The 17,100-nt window shown below is 45.4% G+C and overlaps 1 protein-coding gene across 1 annotated transcript; it reads right to left on the reverse strand.

Annotated features, from left to right (window-relative positions):
• Positions 1-332: 332 nt before the first annotated feature.
• Positions 333-16,225, reverse strand: LOC124029129 (kinetochore protein Nuf2-like; the record flags this gene model as incomplete). Its single annotated transcript, XM_046340955.1, has 5 exons — positions 333-482; positions 944-1,077; positions 1,814-1,989; positions 3,299-3,393; positions 16,164-16,225. Coding segments are annotated over 4 exons (457 nt in total), but the record flags the coding sequence as incomplete, so codon positions are not given.
• Between the last annotated feature and the right edge of the window lie 875 nt (positions 16,226-17,100).

Raw genomic sequence — 17,100 nt, forward strand, 5'->3', positions numbered from 1 at the left:
AGTCAACTACACTGGGTTAGAGTTAGCAGAGCTAAACTAATGACAGATGTAGAGGAAGTCAACTACACTGGGTTAGATTAGCAGAGCTAAGCCAACCAACAGATATTAGTGGAGAAGTCAACTACACTGGGTTAAAGTTAGCAGAGCTGAGCTAAACTAATGACAGATGTGGAGAAGTCAACTACACTGGGTTGAAGTTAGCAGAGCTGAGCTAAACTAATGACAGATGTAGAGAAGTCAACTACACTGGGTTAGAAGTTGGCAGAGCTGAGCTAAACTAATGACAGATGTAGAGAAGTCAACTACACTGGGTTAGAAAGTTCTTAGAGCTGAGCTAAACTAATGACAGATGTAGAGAAGTCAACTACACTGGGTTAGAAGTTAGCAGTCATCTTGACGATGTCGTTGTTGCCCTCGACGACGTGGTTCTGTATGCGTTTATGGAAGTGATCCAGAGCTGCCAGCAGACGATCAAACAGGTCCTGGTGGCCATATAGAGAAATATGAAAAGGTGATTGGTTCAGTGTCAAGGTTGATATTGCACCAGTGTACTTGGACTTAAAATTGTGTTGCAAAATGCATTCATATTCAGACCTGCCAACCTGTAAGGTGTGTAGATATATATATATATAACACTGTTTAACTACATACCTCACACTATAGATATTATACATGTAAGGTGTGTAGATATACAGTACCTGAGCTCTCGCCGTCTCTGACTGCAGGTGTCCCTCAGGTTGGTCATCTAGACATTTATGTTGTGCCTGTGGTGTGTTACCTGAGCTTTCTCAGTCTCCTGACTGCAGGTGTCCCTCAGGTTGGTCATCTAGACATTTATGTTGTGCCTGTGGTGTGTTACCTGAGGCTTTCTCAGTCTCCTGACTGCAGGTGTCCCTCAAGGTTGGTCATCCTAGACGTTTATGTTGTGCCTGTGGTGTGTTACCTGAGCTTTCTCAGTCTCCTGACTGCAGGTGTCCCTCAGGTTGGTCATCTGACTGCGGAGGTGTTGAGAATCTGTCTCTCTCCTGGATCTGGTCCGCTATCTGCTCCCTCTTCTGGTGAACATTGTCACACTGACTATAGAGACACACATATTTAGTTTAAGCATACTCCTCCACCCTCCTCCCTACTATTCTCTTCCCTCTCTGCTCCTCCCTCTCCTTCTTCTCTCCTCCCCACTCTTCTCTCTCCTCCCTACTCTTCTTTCTCCTCCTCCTCCCTCACTCTTCTCTTCTCCTCCCCTCCCTACTCTTCTCTTCTCCTCTCTTCTCCTCTCCTCCCTACTCTTCTCTTCTCCTCTCCTCCCTACTCTCTTCTCTTCTCCTCCCCTACTCTTCTCTTCTCCTCTCCTCCCTACTCTTCTCTTCTCTTCTCCTCCCTACTCTTCTCTTCTCTTCTCCTCCCCTCCCTACTCTTCTCTTCTCTTCCCTACTCTTCTCTTCTCTTCTCTTCTCCTCCCTCCCTACTCTTCCCTACTCTTCTCTTCTCCTCCTACTCTTCTCTTCTCCTCCCTACTCTTCTCTTCTCCTCCCCTACTCTTCTCTTCTCCTCCCCTCCCTACTCTTCTCTTCTCCTCCCTACTCTTCTCTTCTCCTCCCTCCCTACTCTTCTCTTCTCCTCCCTACTCTTCTCTTCTCCTCCCTACTCTTCTCTTCTCCTCCCCTCCCTACTCTTCTCTCCTCCTCCCCTCATCTACTCTTCTCCTCCCCTCATCTACTCTTCTGCTCCCTTCATCTACTCTTCTGCTCCCTTCATCTACTCTTCTCCTCCCCTCATCTACTCTTCTCCTCCCCTACTCGTTCCCCTCTCCTACCCTAGTACATCCTCAATGTATTGATCCTTAATCTCCTTCTTCTTCTGTCTTCGTATATGTTGTTTGGACTCCTTGTCCATCTTCATCCCTAAAGATCTCTTCAGCTGGCCCTCCTCCACACCATGGTTCTTCAGTTCCTTCTGCTGTGCCTCATACACACACACCAGAGCCTGGGCCTACACACACACACACACACACACACACACACACACACACACACACACACACACACACACACACACACACACACACACACACACACACACACACACACACACACACACACACACACACACACACACACACACACACACACACACACACACACACACACACACACACCTAGCTTATTGCACCTCAGACGGCAAAAGCATTACATTTGAGGTCCAAGTTTAACATTTACTCAATGCTTCATGTAAGCTCTTTTGTTTGTGCACCCAGTAGGACAGTAACACAGTAGGACAGTAACACAGTAGGACAGTAACACAGTAGGACAGTAACACAGTAGGACAGTAACACAGTAACACAGTTGGACAGTAACACAGTTGGACAGTAACACAGTTGGACAGTAACACAGTTGGACAGTAACACAGTTGGACAGTAACACAGTAGGACAGTAACACAGTAGGACATTAACACAGTAGGACAGTAACACAGTTGGACAGTAACACAGTAGGACAGTAACACAGTAACACAGTTGGACAGTAACACAGTTGGACAGTAACACAGTTGGACAGTAACACAGTTCGACAGTAACACAGTTGGACAGTAACACAGTAGGACATTAACACAGTAGGACAGTAACACAGTAGGACAGTAACACAGTAGGACAGTTGGACAGTAACACAGTAGGACAGTAACACAGTAGGACAGTAACACAGTAGGACAGTAACACAGTAGGACATTAACACAGTAGGACAGTAACACAGTTGGACAGTAACACAGTTCGACAGTAACACAGTGGTACTGGAGCTGTTGGGTCTAACAACAACAACAGTACTAACCTCTTCCTTGTGCTGTTGGGTCTAACAACAACAACAGTACTAACCTCTTCGTGGTGCTGTTGGGTCTAACAACAACAACAGTACTAACCTCTTCCTGGTGCTGTTGGGTCTAACAACAACAACAGTACTAACCTCTTCCTTGTGCTGTTGGGTCTAACAACAACAACAGTACTAACCTCTTCCTTGTGCTGTTGGGTCTAACAACAACAACAGTACTAACCTCTTCCTTGTGCTGTTGGGTCTAACAACAACAGTACTAACCTCTTCCTGGTGCTATTGGGTCTAACAACAACAACAGTACTAACCTCTTCCTGGTGCTGTTGGGTCTAAAATCAACAACAACAGTACTAACCTCTTCCTGGTGCTGTTGGGTCTAACAACAACAACAGTACTAACCTCTTCCTGGTGCTGTTGGGTCTAACAACAACAGTACTAACCTCTTCCTGGTGCTGTTGGGTCTAACAACAACAACAGTACTAACCTCTTCCTGGTGCTGTTGGGTCTTGTTCATGGAGCTCTGGAGGTCCTGCAGTAGTTTGAATATCAGCTGGATGTCAGCCTCGCTGTGAGTCACACCTGGACATTACTCTGCAGCCCACCAGGCTAGTCTGCCGGCCGATGGCCAGCTTGATGTTCTTCACGTTTTTCCTTCATCTTCTCCATCTGAATCTTCATCTCTTTAGGAGACTCAACGATCTGAGACTTTAGCTTACCAATGTTCTCCTTTTAGAGTGGCCACATCAACCTTCAACTGGGTCTGACAGACACATTTTAGTCGTAGAATAATCATTTTAACATTTCAATGCATCTTCAGCTTGATCATAACGTACCAATTTTTGGGACTTCTCTGCCATCTCCGATTTCACTCTGCAATATTCTCATTGATGGCATTCTGAAACAAACATAAGGTTTTCTTCTTGAACAAGTCCCATAGTCCCTCCCCAGTTGTCTTTTGTTCTGTATGGTACCTAATGAATATGACCTGTGGAGTACTGTACAGTACCTACCACTTCCTGGTATTGGTGCATGGTGTTGGTCTGCAGGTCAGACAGAGCAGAGTCCAATTCCTCGCTTCAGCCTGCTGCTCTGGAGGATGGTACTGGAGAGAGAGTCAGAGGTCAGAAGTACAACAGATCTTTTCATCTTCCAGGGCTGCATCTCAATAGTCTAATGCACTACAGCTCGTTTCATCATCCAGGGCTGCATCTCAATAGTCTAATGCACTACAGCTCGTTTCATCTTCCAGGGCTGCATCTCAATAGTCTAATGCACTACAGATAGTTTCATCATCAGGGCTGCATCTCAATAGTCTAATGCACTACAGATCGGTTCATCTTCCAGGGCTGCATCTCAATAGTCTAATGCACTACAGATCGGTTCATCTTCCAGGGCTGCATCTCAATAGTCTAATACTACAGATCGGTTCATCTTCCAGGGCTGCATCTCAATAGTCTAATGCACTACAGCTCGTTTCATCTTCCAGGGCTGCATCTCAATAGTCTTGTGGCATCCTCTCCTTCAACACGTAGCAGAGTCACGTAGGTGACTCTGCTAGCTAGCCAACAGCTAGCCAACGCTAGCCAACGTCTTCTGTATAGAACTCAACTACCCGGTCGCACTCACAGGTAGTATCACATTTTCACTTCATTTCATTACAGTACAACGGTTTAATTTGTTTGATCGTAGCTAGCTACTTAGCTAGCTACATAGCCGTCTTTGTATCAAAGATAATTGTGTAGTCTAGAGCGATTTTCTAGGTTCGCTAGCCATCTATTGTCGTTCTTCTTTTAACGCAACGTAACGTAAACAACACTGCTAGCTAGCCTGCTAGCCCCGAATAGCAAACACTGCAGAAACTATTACACTCAACGGAACGACTTGATTAGTGTAGTGTCAACAACGCACCCACTGCCAGCTGGCCTACTTCAGCAGTACTGTATCATTTAATCATTTTAGTCAATAAGATTCTTGCTACGTAGCTTAACTTTCTGAACATTCGAGACGTGTAGTCCACTTGTCATTCCAAATCTCCCCTTTGCATTAGCGTAGCCTTTTCTGTAGCCTGTCAACTATGTGTCTGTTTATCCCTGTTCTCTCCTCTCTGCACAGACCATACAAACGCTCCTCACCGCGTGGCCGCGCCACCCTACTCTGGTGGTCCCAGCGCGCACGACCCACGTGGAGTTCAGGTCTCCGGTAGCCTCTGGAACTGCCAATCTGCGGTCAACAAGGCAGAGTTCATCTCAGCTATGCCTCCTCCAATCCCTCGACTTCTTGGCACTGACGAGGCTTATGGATCACCACAGACAACACTGCTACTCCTACTGCTCTCTCTTAGTCTTGATCTCATTGCCGAGGAAGCTTCTGGTCCGCGGGGTGGTGGCACCGGGATCCTCATCTCTCCCAAGTGGTCATTCTCTCTTTCTCCCCTTACCCATCTGTCTATCGCCTCCTTTGAATTCCATGCTGTCACAGTTACTAGCCCTTTCAAGCTTAACATCCTTATCATTTATTAGCCTCCAGGTTCCCTCGGAGAGTTCATCAATGAGCTTGATGCCTTGATAAGCTCCTTTCCTGAGGACGGCTCACCTCTCACAGTTCTGGGCGACTTTAACCTCCCCACGTCTACCTTTGACTCTTTCCTCTCTGCCTCCTTCTTTCCACTCCTCTCCTCTTTTGACCTCACCCTCTCACCTTCCCCCTACTCACAAGGCAGGCAATACGCTCGACCTCATCTTTACTAGATGCTGTTCTTCCACTAACCTCATTGCAACTCCCCTCCAAGTCTCCGACCACTGCCTTGTATCCTTTTCCCTCTCGCTCTCATCCAACACCTCCCACACTGCCCCTACTCGGATGGTATCGCGCCGTCCCAACCTTCGCTCTCTCTCCCCCGCTACTCTCTCCTCTTCCATCCTATCATCTCTTCCCTCCGCTCAAACCTTCTCCCACCTATCTCCTGATTCTGCCTCCTCAACCCTCCTCTCCTCCCTCTCTGCATCCCTTGACTCTCTATGTCCCCTATCCTCCAGGCCGGCTCGGTCCTCCCTCCCGCTCCGTGGCTCGATGACTCATTGCGAGCTCACAGAACAGGGCTCCGGGCAGCCGAGCGGAAATGGAGGAAAACCCGCCTCCCTGCGGACCTGGCATCCTTTCACTCCCTCCTCTCTACATTTTCCTCCTCTGTCTCTGCTGCTAAAGCCACTTTCTACCACGCTAAATTCCAAGCATCTGCCTCTAACCCTAGGAAGCTCTTTGCCACCTTCTCCTCCCTCCTGAATCCTCCGCCCCCTCCCCCCTCCTCCCTCTCTGCAGATGACTTCGTCAACCATTTTGAAAAGAAGGTCGACGACATCCGATCCTCGTTTGCTAAGTCAAACGACACCGCTGGTTCTGCTCACACTGCCCTACCCTGTGCTCTGACCTCTTTCTCCCCTCTCTCTCCAGATGAAATCTCGCGTCTTGTGACGGCCGGCCGGCCGCCCAACAACCTGCCCGCTTGACCCTATCCCCTCCTCTCTTCTCCAGACCATTTCCGGAGACCTTCTCCCTTACCTCACCTCGCTCATCAACTCATCCCTGACCGTTGGCTACGTCCCTTCCGTCTTCAAGAGAGCGAGAGTTGCACCCCTTCTGAAAAAACCTACACTCGATCCCTCCGATGTCAACAATTACAGACCAGTATCCCTTCTTTCTTTTCTCTCCAAAACTCTTGAACGTGCCGTCCTTGGCCAGCTCTCCCGCTATCTCTCTCTGAATGACCTTCTTGATCCAAATCAGTCAGGTTTCAAGACTAGTCATTCAACTGAGACTGCTCTCCTCTGTATCACGGAGGCGCTCCGCACTGCTAAAGCTAACTCTCTCTCCTCTGCTCTCATCCTTCTAGATCTATCGGCTGCCTTCGATACTGTGAACCATCAGATCCTCCTCTCCACCCTCTCCGAGTTGGGCATCTCCGGCGCGGCCCACGCTTGGATTGCGTCCTACCTGACAGGTCGCTCCTACCAGGTGGCGTGGCGGAATCTGTCTCTCACCACCGCTCTCACCACTGGTGTCCCCAGGGCTCTGTTCTTGGCCCTCTCCCTATTCTCGCTATACACCAAGTCACTTGGCTCTGTCACTTAACCTCACATGGTCTCTCTTATCATTGCTATGCAGACGACACACAATTAATCTTTCTCCTTTCCCCTTCTGATGACCAGGTGGCGAATCGCATCTCTGCATGTCTGGCAGACATATCAGTGTGGATGACGGATCACCACCTCAAGCTGAACCTCGGCAGACGGAGCTGCTCTTCCTCCCGAGGAAGGACTGCTGTTCATGATCTAGCCATCACGGTTGACAACTCCATTGTGTCCTCCTCCCAGGCGCCAGAACAGCGGCGTGATCCTGAACAACACCCTGTCGTTCTCAACTAACATCAAGGCGGTGGCCCCGTTCCTGTAGGTTCATGCTCTACAACATCCGCCCAGAGTCTGACCCTGCCTCACACAGGAAGCGGCGCAGGGTCCTAATCCAGGCACTTGTCATCTCCCGTCTGGATTACTGCAACTCGCTGTTGGCTGGGCTCCCTGCCTGTGCCATTAAACCCCTTCAACTCATCCAGAACGCCGCAGCCCGTCTGGTGTTCAACCTTCCCAAGTTCTCTCACGTCACCCCGCTCCTCCGTTCTCTCCACTGGCTTCCAGTTGAAGCTCGCATCCGCTACAAGACCATGGTGCTTGCCTACGGAGCTGTGAGGGGAACGGCACCTCAGTACCTCCAGGCTCTGATCAGGCCCTACACCCAAACAAGGGCACTGCGTTCATCCACCTCTGGCCTGCTCGCCTCCCTACCACTGAGGAAGTACAGCTCCCGCTCAGCCCAGTCAAAACTGTTCGCTGCCCTGGCCCCCCAATGGTGGAACAAACTCCCTCACGACGCCAGGACAGCGGAGTCAATCACCACCTTCCGGAGACACCTGAAACCCCACCTCTTTAAGGAATACCTAGGATAGGTTAAGTAATCCCTCTCACCCCACCCCCCTAAGTTTTAGATGCACTATTGTTAAGTGACTGTCCCACTGGATGTCATAAGGTGAATGCACCAATTTGTAAGTCGCTCTGGATAAGAGCGTCTGCTAAATGACTTAAATGTAAATGTAAATGTAACACTTACGTCAGCTTGTCCATTTTCTTCTGAGCGTCTTTAGTTCCTCGTGAGTAAGCCTGAAGCTTGTCCATGTCTTCTCTCTGAAACAACGAGAACACACTACTGTTACCATACCCTTCACACTAGTGTACCCTACCATACCCTGCACATTACAGTACCCTACCGTACCCTGCCCTTCACACAACCCTACCGTACCCTGCACATTACAGTACCTTACCATACCCTGCACATTACAGTACCCTACCGTACCCTGCCCTTCACACAACCCTACCGTACCCTGCACATTACAGTACCTTACCATACCCTGCACATTACAGTACCCTACCGTACCCTGCCCTTCACACAACCCTACCATACCCTACAGTACCATTCACACAACACTACCGTACCCTTCACACTACGCTACCGTGCCATATACCACCCTAACCTACCGTACCAGAGGTCAGCAGATTAATTAGGGCTGATTTCATAACAATTCATAATCAGCCTTTTTGGACACCGGTTATGGCCAATTACATTGCAATCCACGAGGAGACTGTGTGGCAAGTTGACCACCTGTTACGAGGTGCAGTGTCAAAAGGACCTTGTGGCTGCAATGAGCCAAGGTAAGTTGCTAGCTAGCATTAAACTTATCTTATAAAAAAAAACAATCAATCTTCACATAATTACTAGTTAACTATACATGGTTGATGATGTTACTAGGTTAACGAGATTGTCCTACGTTGCATATAATCACTGCGGTACCTGTTAATTTATCGTCGAATCACAGCCTACTTCAACTTCGCCAAACGAGTGATGATTTAACAAAAGCACATTCGCGAAAAAGCACAATCGTTGCACAAATGTAACCATAAACATCAATGCCTTCCTTAAAATCAATACACAGGAGTATATTTTTGGTTTACCTGCATATGTAGTTAACCTCTGCGAGTAAGGCTAGTTTCCTGAATTTCTCCCTGTCTGCCGTGCCCAAAGTAAACTGCCTGTTACTCAGGCCCAGAAGCTAGGACATGTATATAATTGGTAGAATTGGATAGAAAACTCTAAAGTTTCTAAAACTGTTAAAATAATGTCTGGGAGTATAACAGAACTGATATCGCAGGCAAAAACCAGAGGAAAATCGATCCGGAATTATTTTTGGGGGAGCTCAGAATGACTTCCAATGCAATGCTGTTGAAAGATCTCATTTCCACCTCCCAGATTGCAGTTCCTTTGGCTTCCAGTAGATGTCAACAGTCTTTATACAAGGTTTTAGGCTTGTTTCTTTATTTTTTTAATGGAGAACTATTTGTAGTCGTTCCAAGTCTTTTGCACGCGTGAACGTGGCGCGCTCTTTGTTCTTTTTTGCCATTGAACATAGTAATATCTGTCTGAAATATGATCATTTATTTAGATATTAGACAACATGAGGATTCATTTAAAAACATTGACTCAGAAACTTTTGGAATCCTTTGTATGCATGTTGAAGAGGTCACGAATACTCAAGTAAATGTGATTGTTTTTATGTGCAAAATTTGTCAAAATAAACTTTTTTGCTTTGTCATTATGGGATATTGATGTGATTGACGAAGGAAAAAACAATTTAATCTATTTTAGAATAGGGGACAATGTGTCCCAGTTGTAACTGAGCAGTAGGGGCTAATGTGTCCCAGTTATAACTGAGCAGTAGGGGATAATGTATCTCAGTTGTAACTGAGCAGTAGGGGATAATGTGTCCCAGTTGTAACTGAGCAGTAGGGGATAATGTGTCCCAGTTGTAACTGAGCAGTAGGGGATAATGTATCTCAGTCAGACTTACAAATCTCTCCTGGTGTGTCCATAGTCATATCAAGCCTCTGCTTCCTGAAGTGAAGGTAGTTCATGATGCCACTCAGGATGGTCACCGTCCTCCCACCTCTCTGTAAAGGACGGACACACAGGAGATAGGAAGGTTATCTAAGGGTGGTGGACGTGGATAGGAATTTAACATATCAGCTAATCACATGATATGAATTAGCAATATGGTGTCTAACTGCACAGTCGATGACATGGCACAGAACCATCGATTGACGCCAGGGGATGTGCATCTTTCCCTTTCAGACGATTCGATACATGGGCTCTCTAATACGGTACGTTGTAGTTTAAAACTATTTGGTTTGATTAAAGGAATTAATTGATACAATGCACTAACATTTGTTGCAGAAACATTCATTTCCATTGTAAATTAAAATCGTCTGTTGATGGAGGTCGTGAGCTAGTGTGCGACCCTCATTTGTGCTCTGTCACCATCAACCCTCATTTGTGCTCTCAGTCACCCTCAACCCTCATTTGTGCGCTCAGTCACCCTCAACCCTCATTTTGTGTGCTCAGTCACACTCTCCCCCAATAAGAGATGTTTACTGCAGCCCTCAACCTCCACAAACAACACCCGTTCTGCCAGTCACATTCTGTTAAAGGTCCCCAAAGCACACACATCCCTGGGTCACTCCTCTTTTCAGTTCGCTGCAGCTAGCGACTGGAACGAGCTGCAACAAACACTCAAACTGGACAGTTTTATCTCCATCTCTTCATTCAAAGACTCAATCATGGACAGTCTTACTGACGGTTGTGGCTGCTTTGCATGATGTATCGCCTCGAGTCTTCTAGGTATGACGCTTCTAAGCTTGGCACACCTGTATCTGGGGAGTTTCTCCCATTCTTCTCCTGAAAGATCTTCTCAAGCTCTGTCAGGTTGGATGGGGAGCGTTGCTGCACAGCTATTTTCAGGTCTCTACAGAGATGTTCGATTGGGTTCAAGTCTGAGCTCTGGCTGGGCCACTGGGACATTACGAGACTGGTCCTGAAGCCACTCCTGCATTGTCTTGGCTGTGCTTCGGCTCATTGTCCTGTTTGAGCGCTCTGGAGCAGGTTTTCATCAAGGATCTCTGTACTTTGCTCCGTTCATCTTTGCCTCGATCCTGACTAGTTTCCCAGTCCTGCCGCTGAAAACATCCCACAGCATGATGCTTCCACCACCGTGCTTCACAGTAGGGATGGTGGCAGGTTTTCCTCAGGCAGATGCTTGGCATTCAGGCAAAGAGTTCCATCTTGGTTTCATCAGACCAGAGAATCTTGTTTCTTGGTCTGAGTCTTTAGGTGCCTATTGGCACACTCCAAGTGGGCTGCCATGTGCCTTTTACTGAGGGGTGGCTTCCATCTAGCCACTCTACCATAAAAGGTCTGATTGGTGGAGAGCTGCAGAGATGGTTGTCCTTCTGGATGGTTCTCCAATCTCCACAGAGGAACTCTGAAGCTCTGTCAGAGTGTCCATTGGGTTCTTGGTCACCTCTGACCACGTCCCTTCTCCCACGGTTGCTCAGTTTGGCTGGACAGCCCCACTCTAGGAAGAGTCTTCTTCCATTTAAGAAGTTACTGTCTCTGAGCTCTATGGACAATTCCTTCGACCTCATGGCTTGCTTTTTGCTCTGACATGCACCACCACTGTAGGAAGAGTCTTGGTGGTTCCAAACACCTTCCATTGAAGAATGATGGAGGCCACTGTGTTCTTGGGGCACCTTCAATTCTGCAGAATGATGGAGGCCACTGTGTTCTTAGGCACCTTCAATTCTGCAGAATGATGGAGGCCACTGTGTTCTTGGGCACCTTCAATTCTGCAGAATGATGGAGGCCACTGTGTTCTTGGGCACCTTCAATTCTGCAGAATGATGAGGCCACGTTCTTAGGCACCTTCAATTCTGCAGAATGATGGAGGCCACTGTGTTCTTGGGACCTTCAATGCTGCAGAATGATGGAGGCCACTGTGTTCTTAGGCACCTTCAATTCTGCAGAATGATGGAGGCCACTGTGTTCTTGGGGACCTTCAATTCTGCAGAATGATGTAGCACTGTGTTCTTGGGACCTTCAATTCTGCAAGGCATTTTTTGTACCATTCCCCAGATCTGTGCCTCGACACAAACCTGTCTCTGAGCTCTACACGGACAATTCCTTGACCACATGGCTTGGTTTTTGCTCTGACATGCTGTGGATCTTTATAGACGTGTGTGCCTTTCCAAATCATGTCCAATCAATTGAATTACCACAGGTGAATCAAGTTGTAGAAACATCTCCAAGGATGATCAGTAGAAACAGAATGCACCTGAGCTCAATTTAACTTGGCAAGTCAGTTAGGAACAAATTATTATTTACAATGACGGCCTACCAAAAGGAAAAGGCCGCCTGCGGGACGGGGCCTGGGATTAAAATAAATCATCACAATATCAAATATAGGACAATACATCACAACGAAAAACATAACACTACACAAAGAGAGAACTAAGACAACAACATAGTAAGGCAGAAACACAGCATGGAGGCAACACAACATAACAGCAACACAAAAGAATGGTACAAACATTAAATGGGCAGTCAACAGCACAAAGGTCTAGAAGGTAGAGACAACAATACATCACACAAAGCAGCCACAACTGTCAGTAAGAGTCCATGATTGAGTCTTTAAATGAAGAGATGGAGATAAAACTGTCGAGTTTAGTGTTTGTTGCAGCTCGTTCCAGTCGCTAGCTGCAGTGAACTGAAAAAACGAGCAACCCAGGGATGTGTGTGCTTTGGGGACATTTAGCAGGATGTGACTGGCAGAGCGAGTATTGTATGTGAAGGATGAGGGCTGCAGTAGATATCTCAGGAGGGAGTGAGGTCTAAGAGGGTTTTATAAATAAGCATCAACCAGTGGGTTTTGCAATGGGTATACAGAGATGAGGAGTATAGAGTGCAGTGATGTGTCTTATAAGGAGCATTGGTGACAAATCTGATGGTGAAATGGTAAAGAACATCTAGCCGCTCGAGAGCACCCTCACCTGCCGATCTATAAATTATGTCTCCGTACTCTAGCCTGGGTAGGATGGTCATCTGAATCAGGGTTAGTTTGGCAGCTGGGGTGAAGGAGGAGCGATTACGATAGAGGAAACCAGGTCTAGATTTAACTTTAGCCTGCAGCTTTGATATGTGCTGAGAGAAGGACAGTGTACCATCGAGCCATACTCCCAAGTACTTGTATGAGGTGACTACCTCAAGCTCTAAACCCTCAGCGCTAGTAATAACGCGTGGGAAGAGGGGCTTTATTTTTACCAAACCACATGACCATTTGTTTTGGAGGCCAAAGACCCCCCCCCAGAGACACCAATACTCAGAAGAACGGAATGGTCTACGGTATCAAAAGCTATGGCCAAATCAATAAAAATAGCAGCACAATGGTGACATTGAGTTATTTTATGCAATGACACATCCATAATGTGAGCGGAAACCAGATTGCATACCCGAGAGAATACTATAGTCAAGAAAGCCAGTCAGTTGATTAGACCAGTTTTCCCAACACTTTGATAAACAGGGAATAATAGAAATAGGCCTATAACAGTTAGGATCAGCTTGATCTCCCCTTTAAATAAAGGACGAACTGTGGCTGCCTTCTAAGCAATGGGAACCTCCCCAGAAAGGAGAGAAAGGCTAAAAGTTGGAGATAAGGTTGCTGCCCCCTATCGTTACCAAGACTCAAGAAGAAAGGGTCTAAACCATCTGACCTAGATGTTTTTTTGGGGGTCAAGTTTAACCTCTTAAGTCGACCCTCTACCTTTTCAAACATTCTGTTAAAAATCGCGCAACATTTCAGCGCCCTGCTACTCATGCCAGGAATATAGTATATGCATATGATTAGTATGTGTGGATAGAAAACACTCAGACGTTTATAAAACTGGTTAAATCACGGCTGTGACTATAACAGAACGTGCGTTTCATCGAAAAGTGCAGGAAAATCTGTTCACTGAAAATGGAAAAATATATCCATGCGCCACTTCAAACGATTGATAAAGGCGAACCACATTAAATGGGGCCGAGGTTGCAATACCTACAGTTTCCACACGATGTCAACAGTCTTGTCATTTGCCTAGGCTTTGTTTCTTGGTCAAACGAAGAATAGACAGCCCATTTCTTCAGGTCTCCGACCGGATATTTTGGTTGAGATTTACCCGGACATTATTTCCAGACGTACAGCTATAGAATATACATCGCCTCGTGATCAATTTGATCGCTTATTAACGTTTACTAATACCTAAAGTTGCATTACAAAAGTATTTTGAAGTGTTTTGTGAAAGTTTATCGTCGACTTTTTTAATTAAAAAAAATGACGTTACGTTATAAAACGCTATTTTTTTGTTGATCACACAGTCTTCATAGATCGATATCTAGGCTATATATGGACCGATTTAATCGAAGAAAAGACCCAATAGTGATTATGGGACATCTAGGAGTGCCAACAAAGAAGATGGTCAAAGGTAATGAATGTTTTATATTTTATTTGTGCGTTTTGTGTAGCGCCGACTATGCTAATTATTTTGTTTACGTCCCCTGCAGGTCTTTTGGGGTGTTACATGCTATCAGATAATAGCTTCTCATGCTTTCCCCCGAAAAGCATTTAAAAAATCTGACTTGTTGCCTGGATTCACAACGAGTGTAGCTTTAATTCAATACCCTGCATGTGTATTTTAATGAACGTTTGAGTTTTAACGAGTGCTATTAGCATTTAGCGTAGTGCATTTGCATTTCCAGATGTCTAGATGGGACGCCTGCATGTCAGGTAGGAGTAAGAGGTTAAGGAGCTCCTTTAGCACCTCGGACTCTGTGACTGCCTGCAGGGAGAAACCTTTAGCTCGGCAGGGGAAAAGAGGGAGAAGCATCAGGGATAGTCACATTAGAAGGGGTGGGAGATGAGGAAATGTTGGACGTGCAAGGAGGCATGGCTGAGTCAAATAGGAATGTTGACTTAATGAAGTGGTGATTAAAGAGCTCAGCCATGTGCTTCTTGTCAGTAACAACCACATCTACAATACTTATGTAAATACGGTATCTGTTTTTTACTTTTAATACATTTGGAAACATTTCTAAAAACCAGTTTTCTCTTTGTCATTATGGGGTATTGTAGGAACAACATTTATTTAATCCATTTTAGAATAAGGCTGTAACATAACAAAATGTGGAAAAGGGGGTCTGAATAGTTTCCGAATGCAAGGGGTTGGGGTAGCTGAATGATTAAAAACAAACTAAAGATAACTATTGTAAAATGTATAAGCTGGAAGTAGAAGCCTACGTGTTGTTGTTCATTAGTTTACTCCAATTTGGGGGGTGGTAGGGTTAGGGAAAAATAATAAATGAAAATATATTTATTTTTCTTCTCATATAAACACACACATATATACATATACACACATATATATATATATAAGGGGAAAAATATGTATATCTAGGGGATTGGAAATTATGAAGACAATTACATGGATGAAAATACAATCTATTTGCAATATTAAAGCTCATCTACAAAAAATATTTTTAAAATACCATGTATACTGATTGTTTCGAGCAATACTACCAAAAGTATTGCTGATAGTGAACCTGAACAATTAAAATAAACTCTAATGTAAGCCCCGAGCAGAATGTAGTTTACCTATAGCCAGGTGAGAGTTGTAGCCCAAGCTACTGCAGAGGCACTTTTATTCAGGTAAAACACCATTTTCAACAGCAACAAAAATGTTGATAAGAAAAATAACTAAAGCAAATGACTTTGATTGTCACTCAACTAATAAAGCCTAATCTTGCGCAAGCCATTTCACCAAAATCTGAATGTTGAAGGTGACCTGCAGATGTGACAGATCAGGAATAGGCCTACCTCTTGTTGGTCAGCGGGCGAAGCTGTGCACAGTTTGACTACTGATATTGCCTGGTGTTGTTCAGCATGCAAAATGACTTGTAGATCAATAACTGTCAATATAATTACATGCTTAGTTCAACACTGCATGAGAGGACGCCGAGGTATTTTCCGGAAGGTAGAAAGAAAGCAATTGGAGCAAAACTTTTTACTGAACCGGCAATTCGTAACCCTGCATGCTACATTTGGATCGTATGGGGTTCCACGCTCATATCTTAAACATTTGAACCTGGGACCAATGCATATTAGTGAATCGTTACATCCCTTATTGATGCAATTCAATGTAGTTGGGCAGGAACTTGATCAAGATGGACGTTCAGTTTCCGACAGCAGCCAGGTGACATCCTCAATGTGAGACAAATATCTACTAGGTCATATGGTGAAAATAACCCTTGCACTGCAATATCTTGGCATCAGTAAGATAAAGACAGAAATGGCGTAGATGCTCTTTCAGACAGCTCATACTCACTGGGAGCCAGCAGGTCGTTCAGTGAGAAGTCATACACATAGCACATCCGCAGGAACTGACGCCTGGAACAGAAGAGACATACAGGATGAAAAACAGTATAACCGTCTCCACACTGTTAAAACAGTATAACCGTCTCCACACTGTTAAAACAGTATAACCGTCTCCACACTGTTAAAACAGTATAACCGTCTCCACACTGTTAAAACAGTATAACCGTCTCCACACTGTTAAAACAGTATAACCGTCTCCACACTGTTAAAACAGTATAACTGGCTCCACACTGTTAAAACAGTATAACCGTCTCCACACTGTTAAAACAGTATAACCGGCTCCACACTGTTAAAACAGTATAACCGGCTCCACACTGTTAAAACAGTATAACCGGCTCCACACTGTTAAAACAGTATAACCGTCTCCACACTGTTAAAACAGTATAACCGTCTCCACACTGTTAAAACAGTATAACCGTCTCCACACTGTTAAAACAGTATAACCGTCTCCACACTGTTAAAACAGTATAACCGTCTCCACACTGTTAAAACAGTATAACCGTCTCCACACTGTTAAAACAGTATAACCGGCTCCACACTGTTAAAACAGTATAACCGCTCCACACTGTTAAAACAGTATAACCGGCTCCACACTGTTAAAACAGTATAACCGGCTCCACACTGTTAAAACAGTATAACCGGCTCCACACTGTTAAAACAGTATAACCGGCTCCACACTGTTAAAACAGTATAACCGGCTCCACACTGTTAAAACAGTATAACCGGCTCCACACTGTTAAAACAGTATAACCGGCTCCACACTGTTAAAACAGTATAACCGGCTCCACACTGTTAAAACAGTATAACCGGCTCCACACTGTTAAAACAGTATAACCGGCTCCACACTGTTAAAACAGTATAACCGGCTCCACACTGTTAAAACAGTA

This window comes from Oncorhynchus gorbuscha, unplaced genomic scaffold, assembly GCF_021184085.1.
Source record: "Oncorhynchus gorbuscha isolate QuinsamMale2020 ecotype Even-year unplaced genomic scaffold, OgorEven_v1.0 Un_scaffold_5603, whole genome shotgun sequence".
In the NCBI taxonomy this organism is placed as follows: domain Eukaryota; kingdom Metazoa; phylum Chordata; class Actinopteri; order Salmoniformes; family Salmonidae; genus Oncorhynchus; species Oncorhynchus gorbuscha.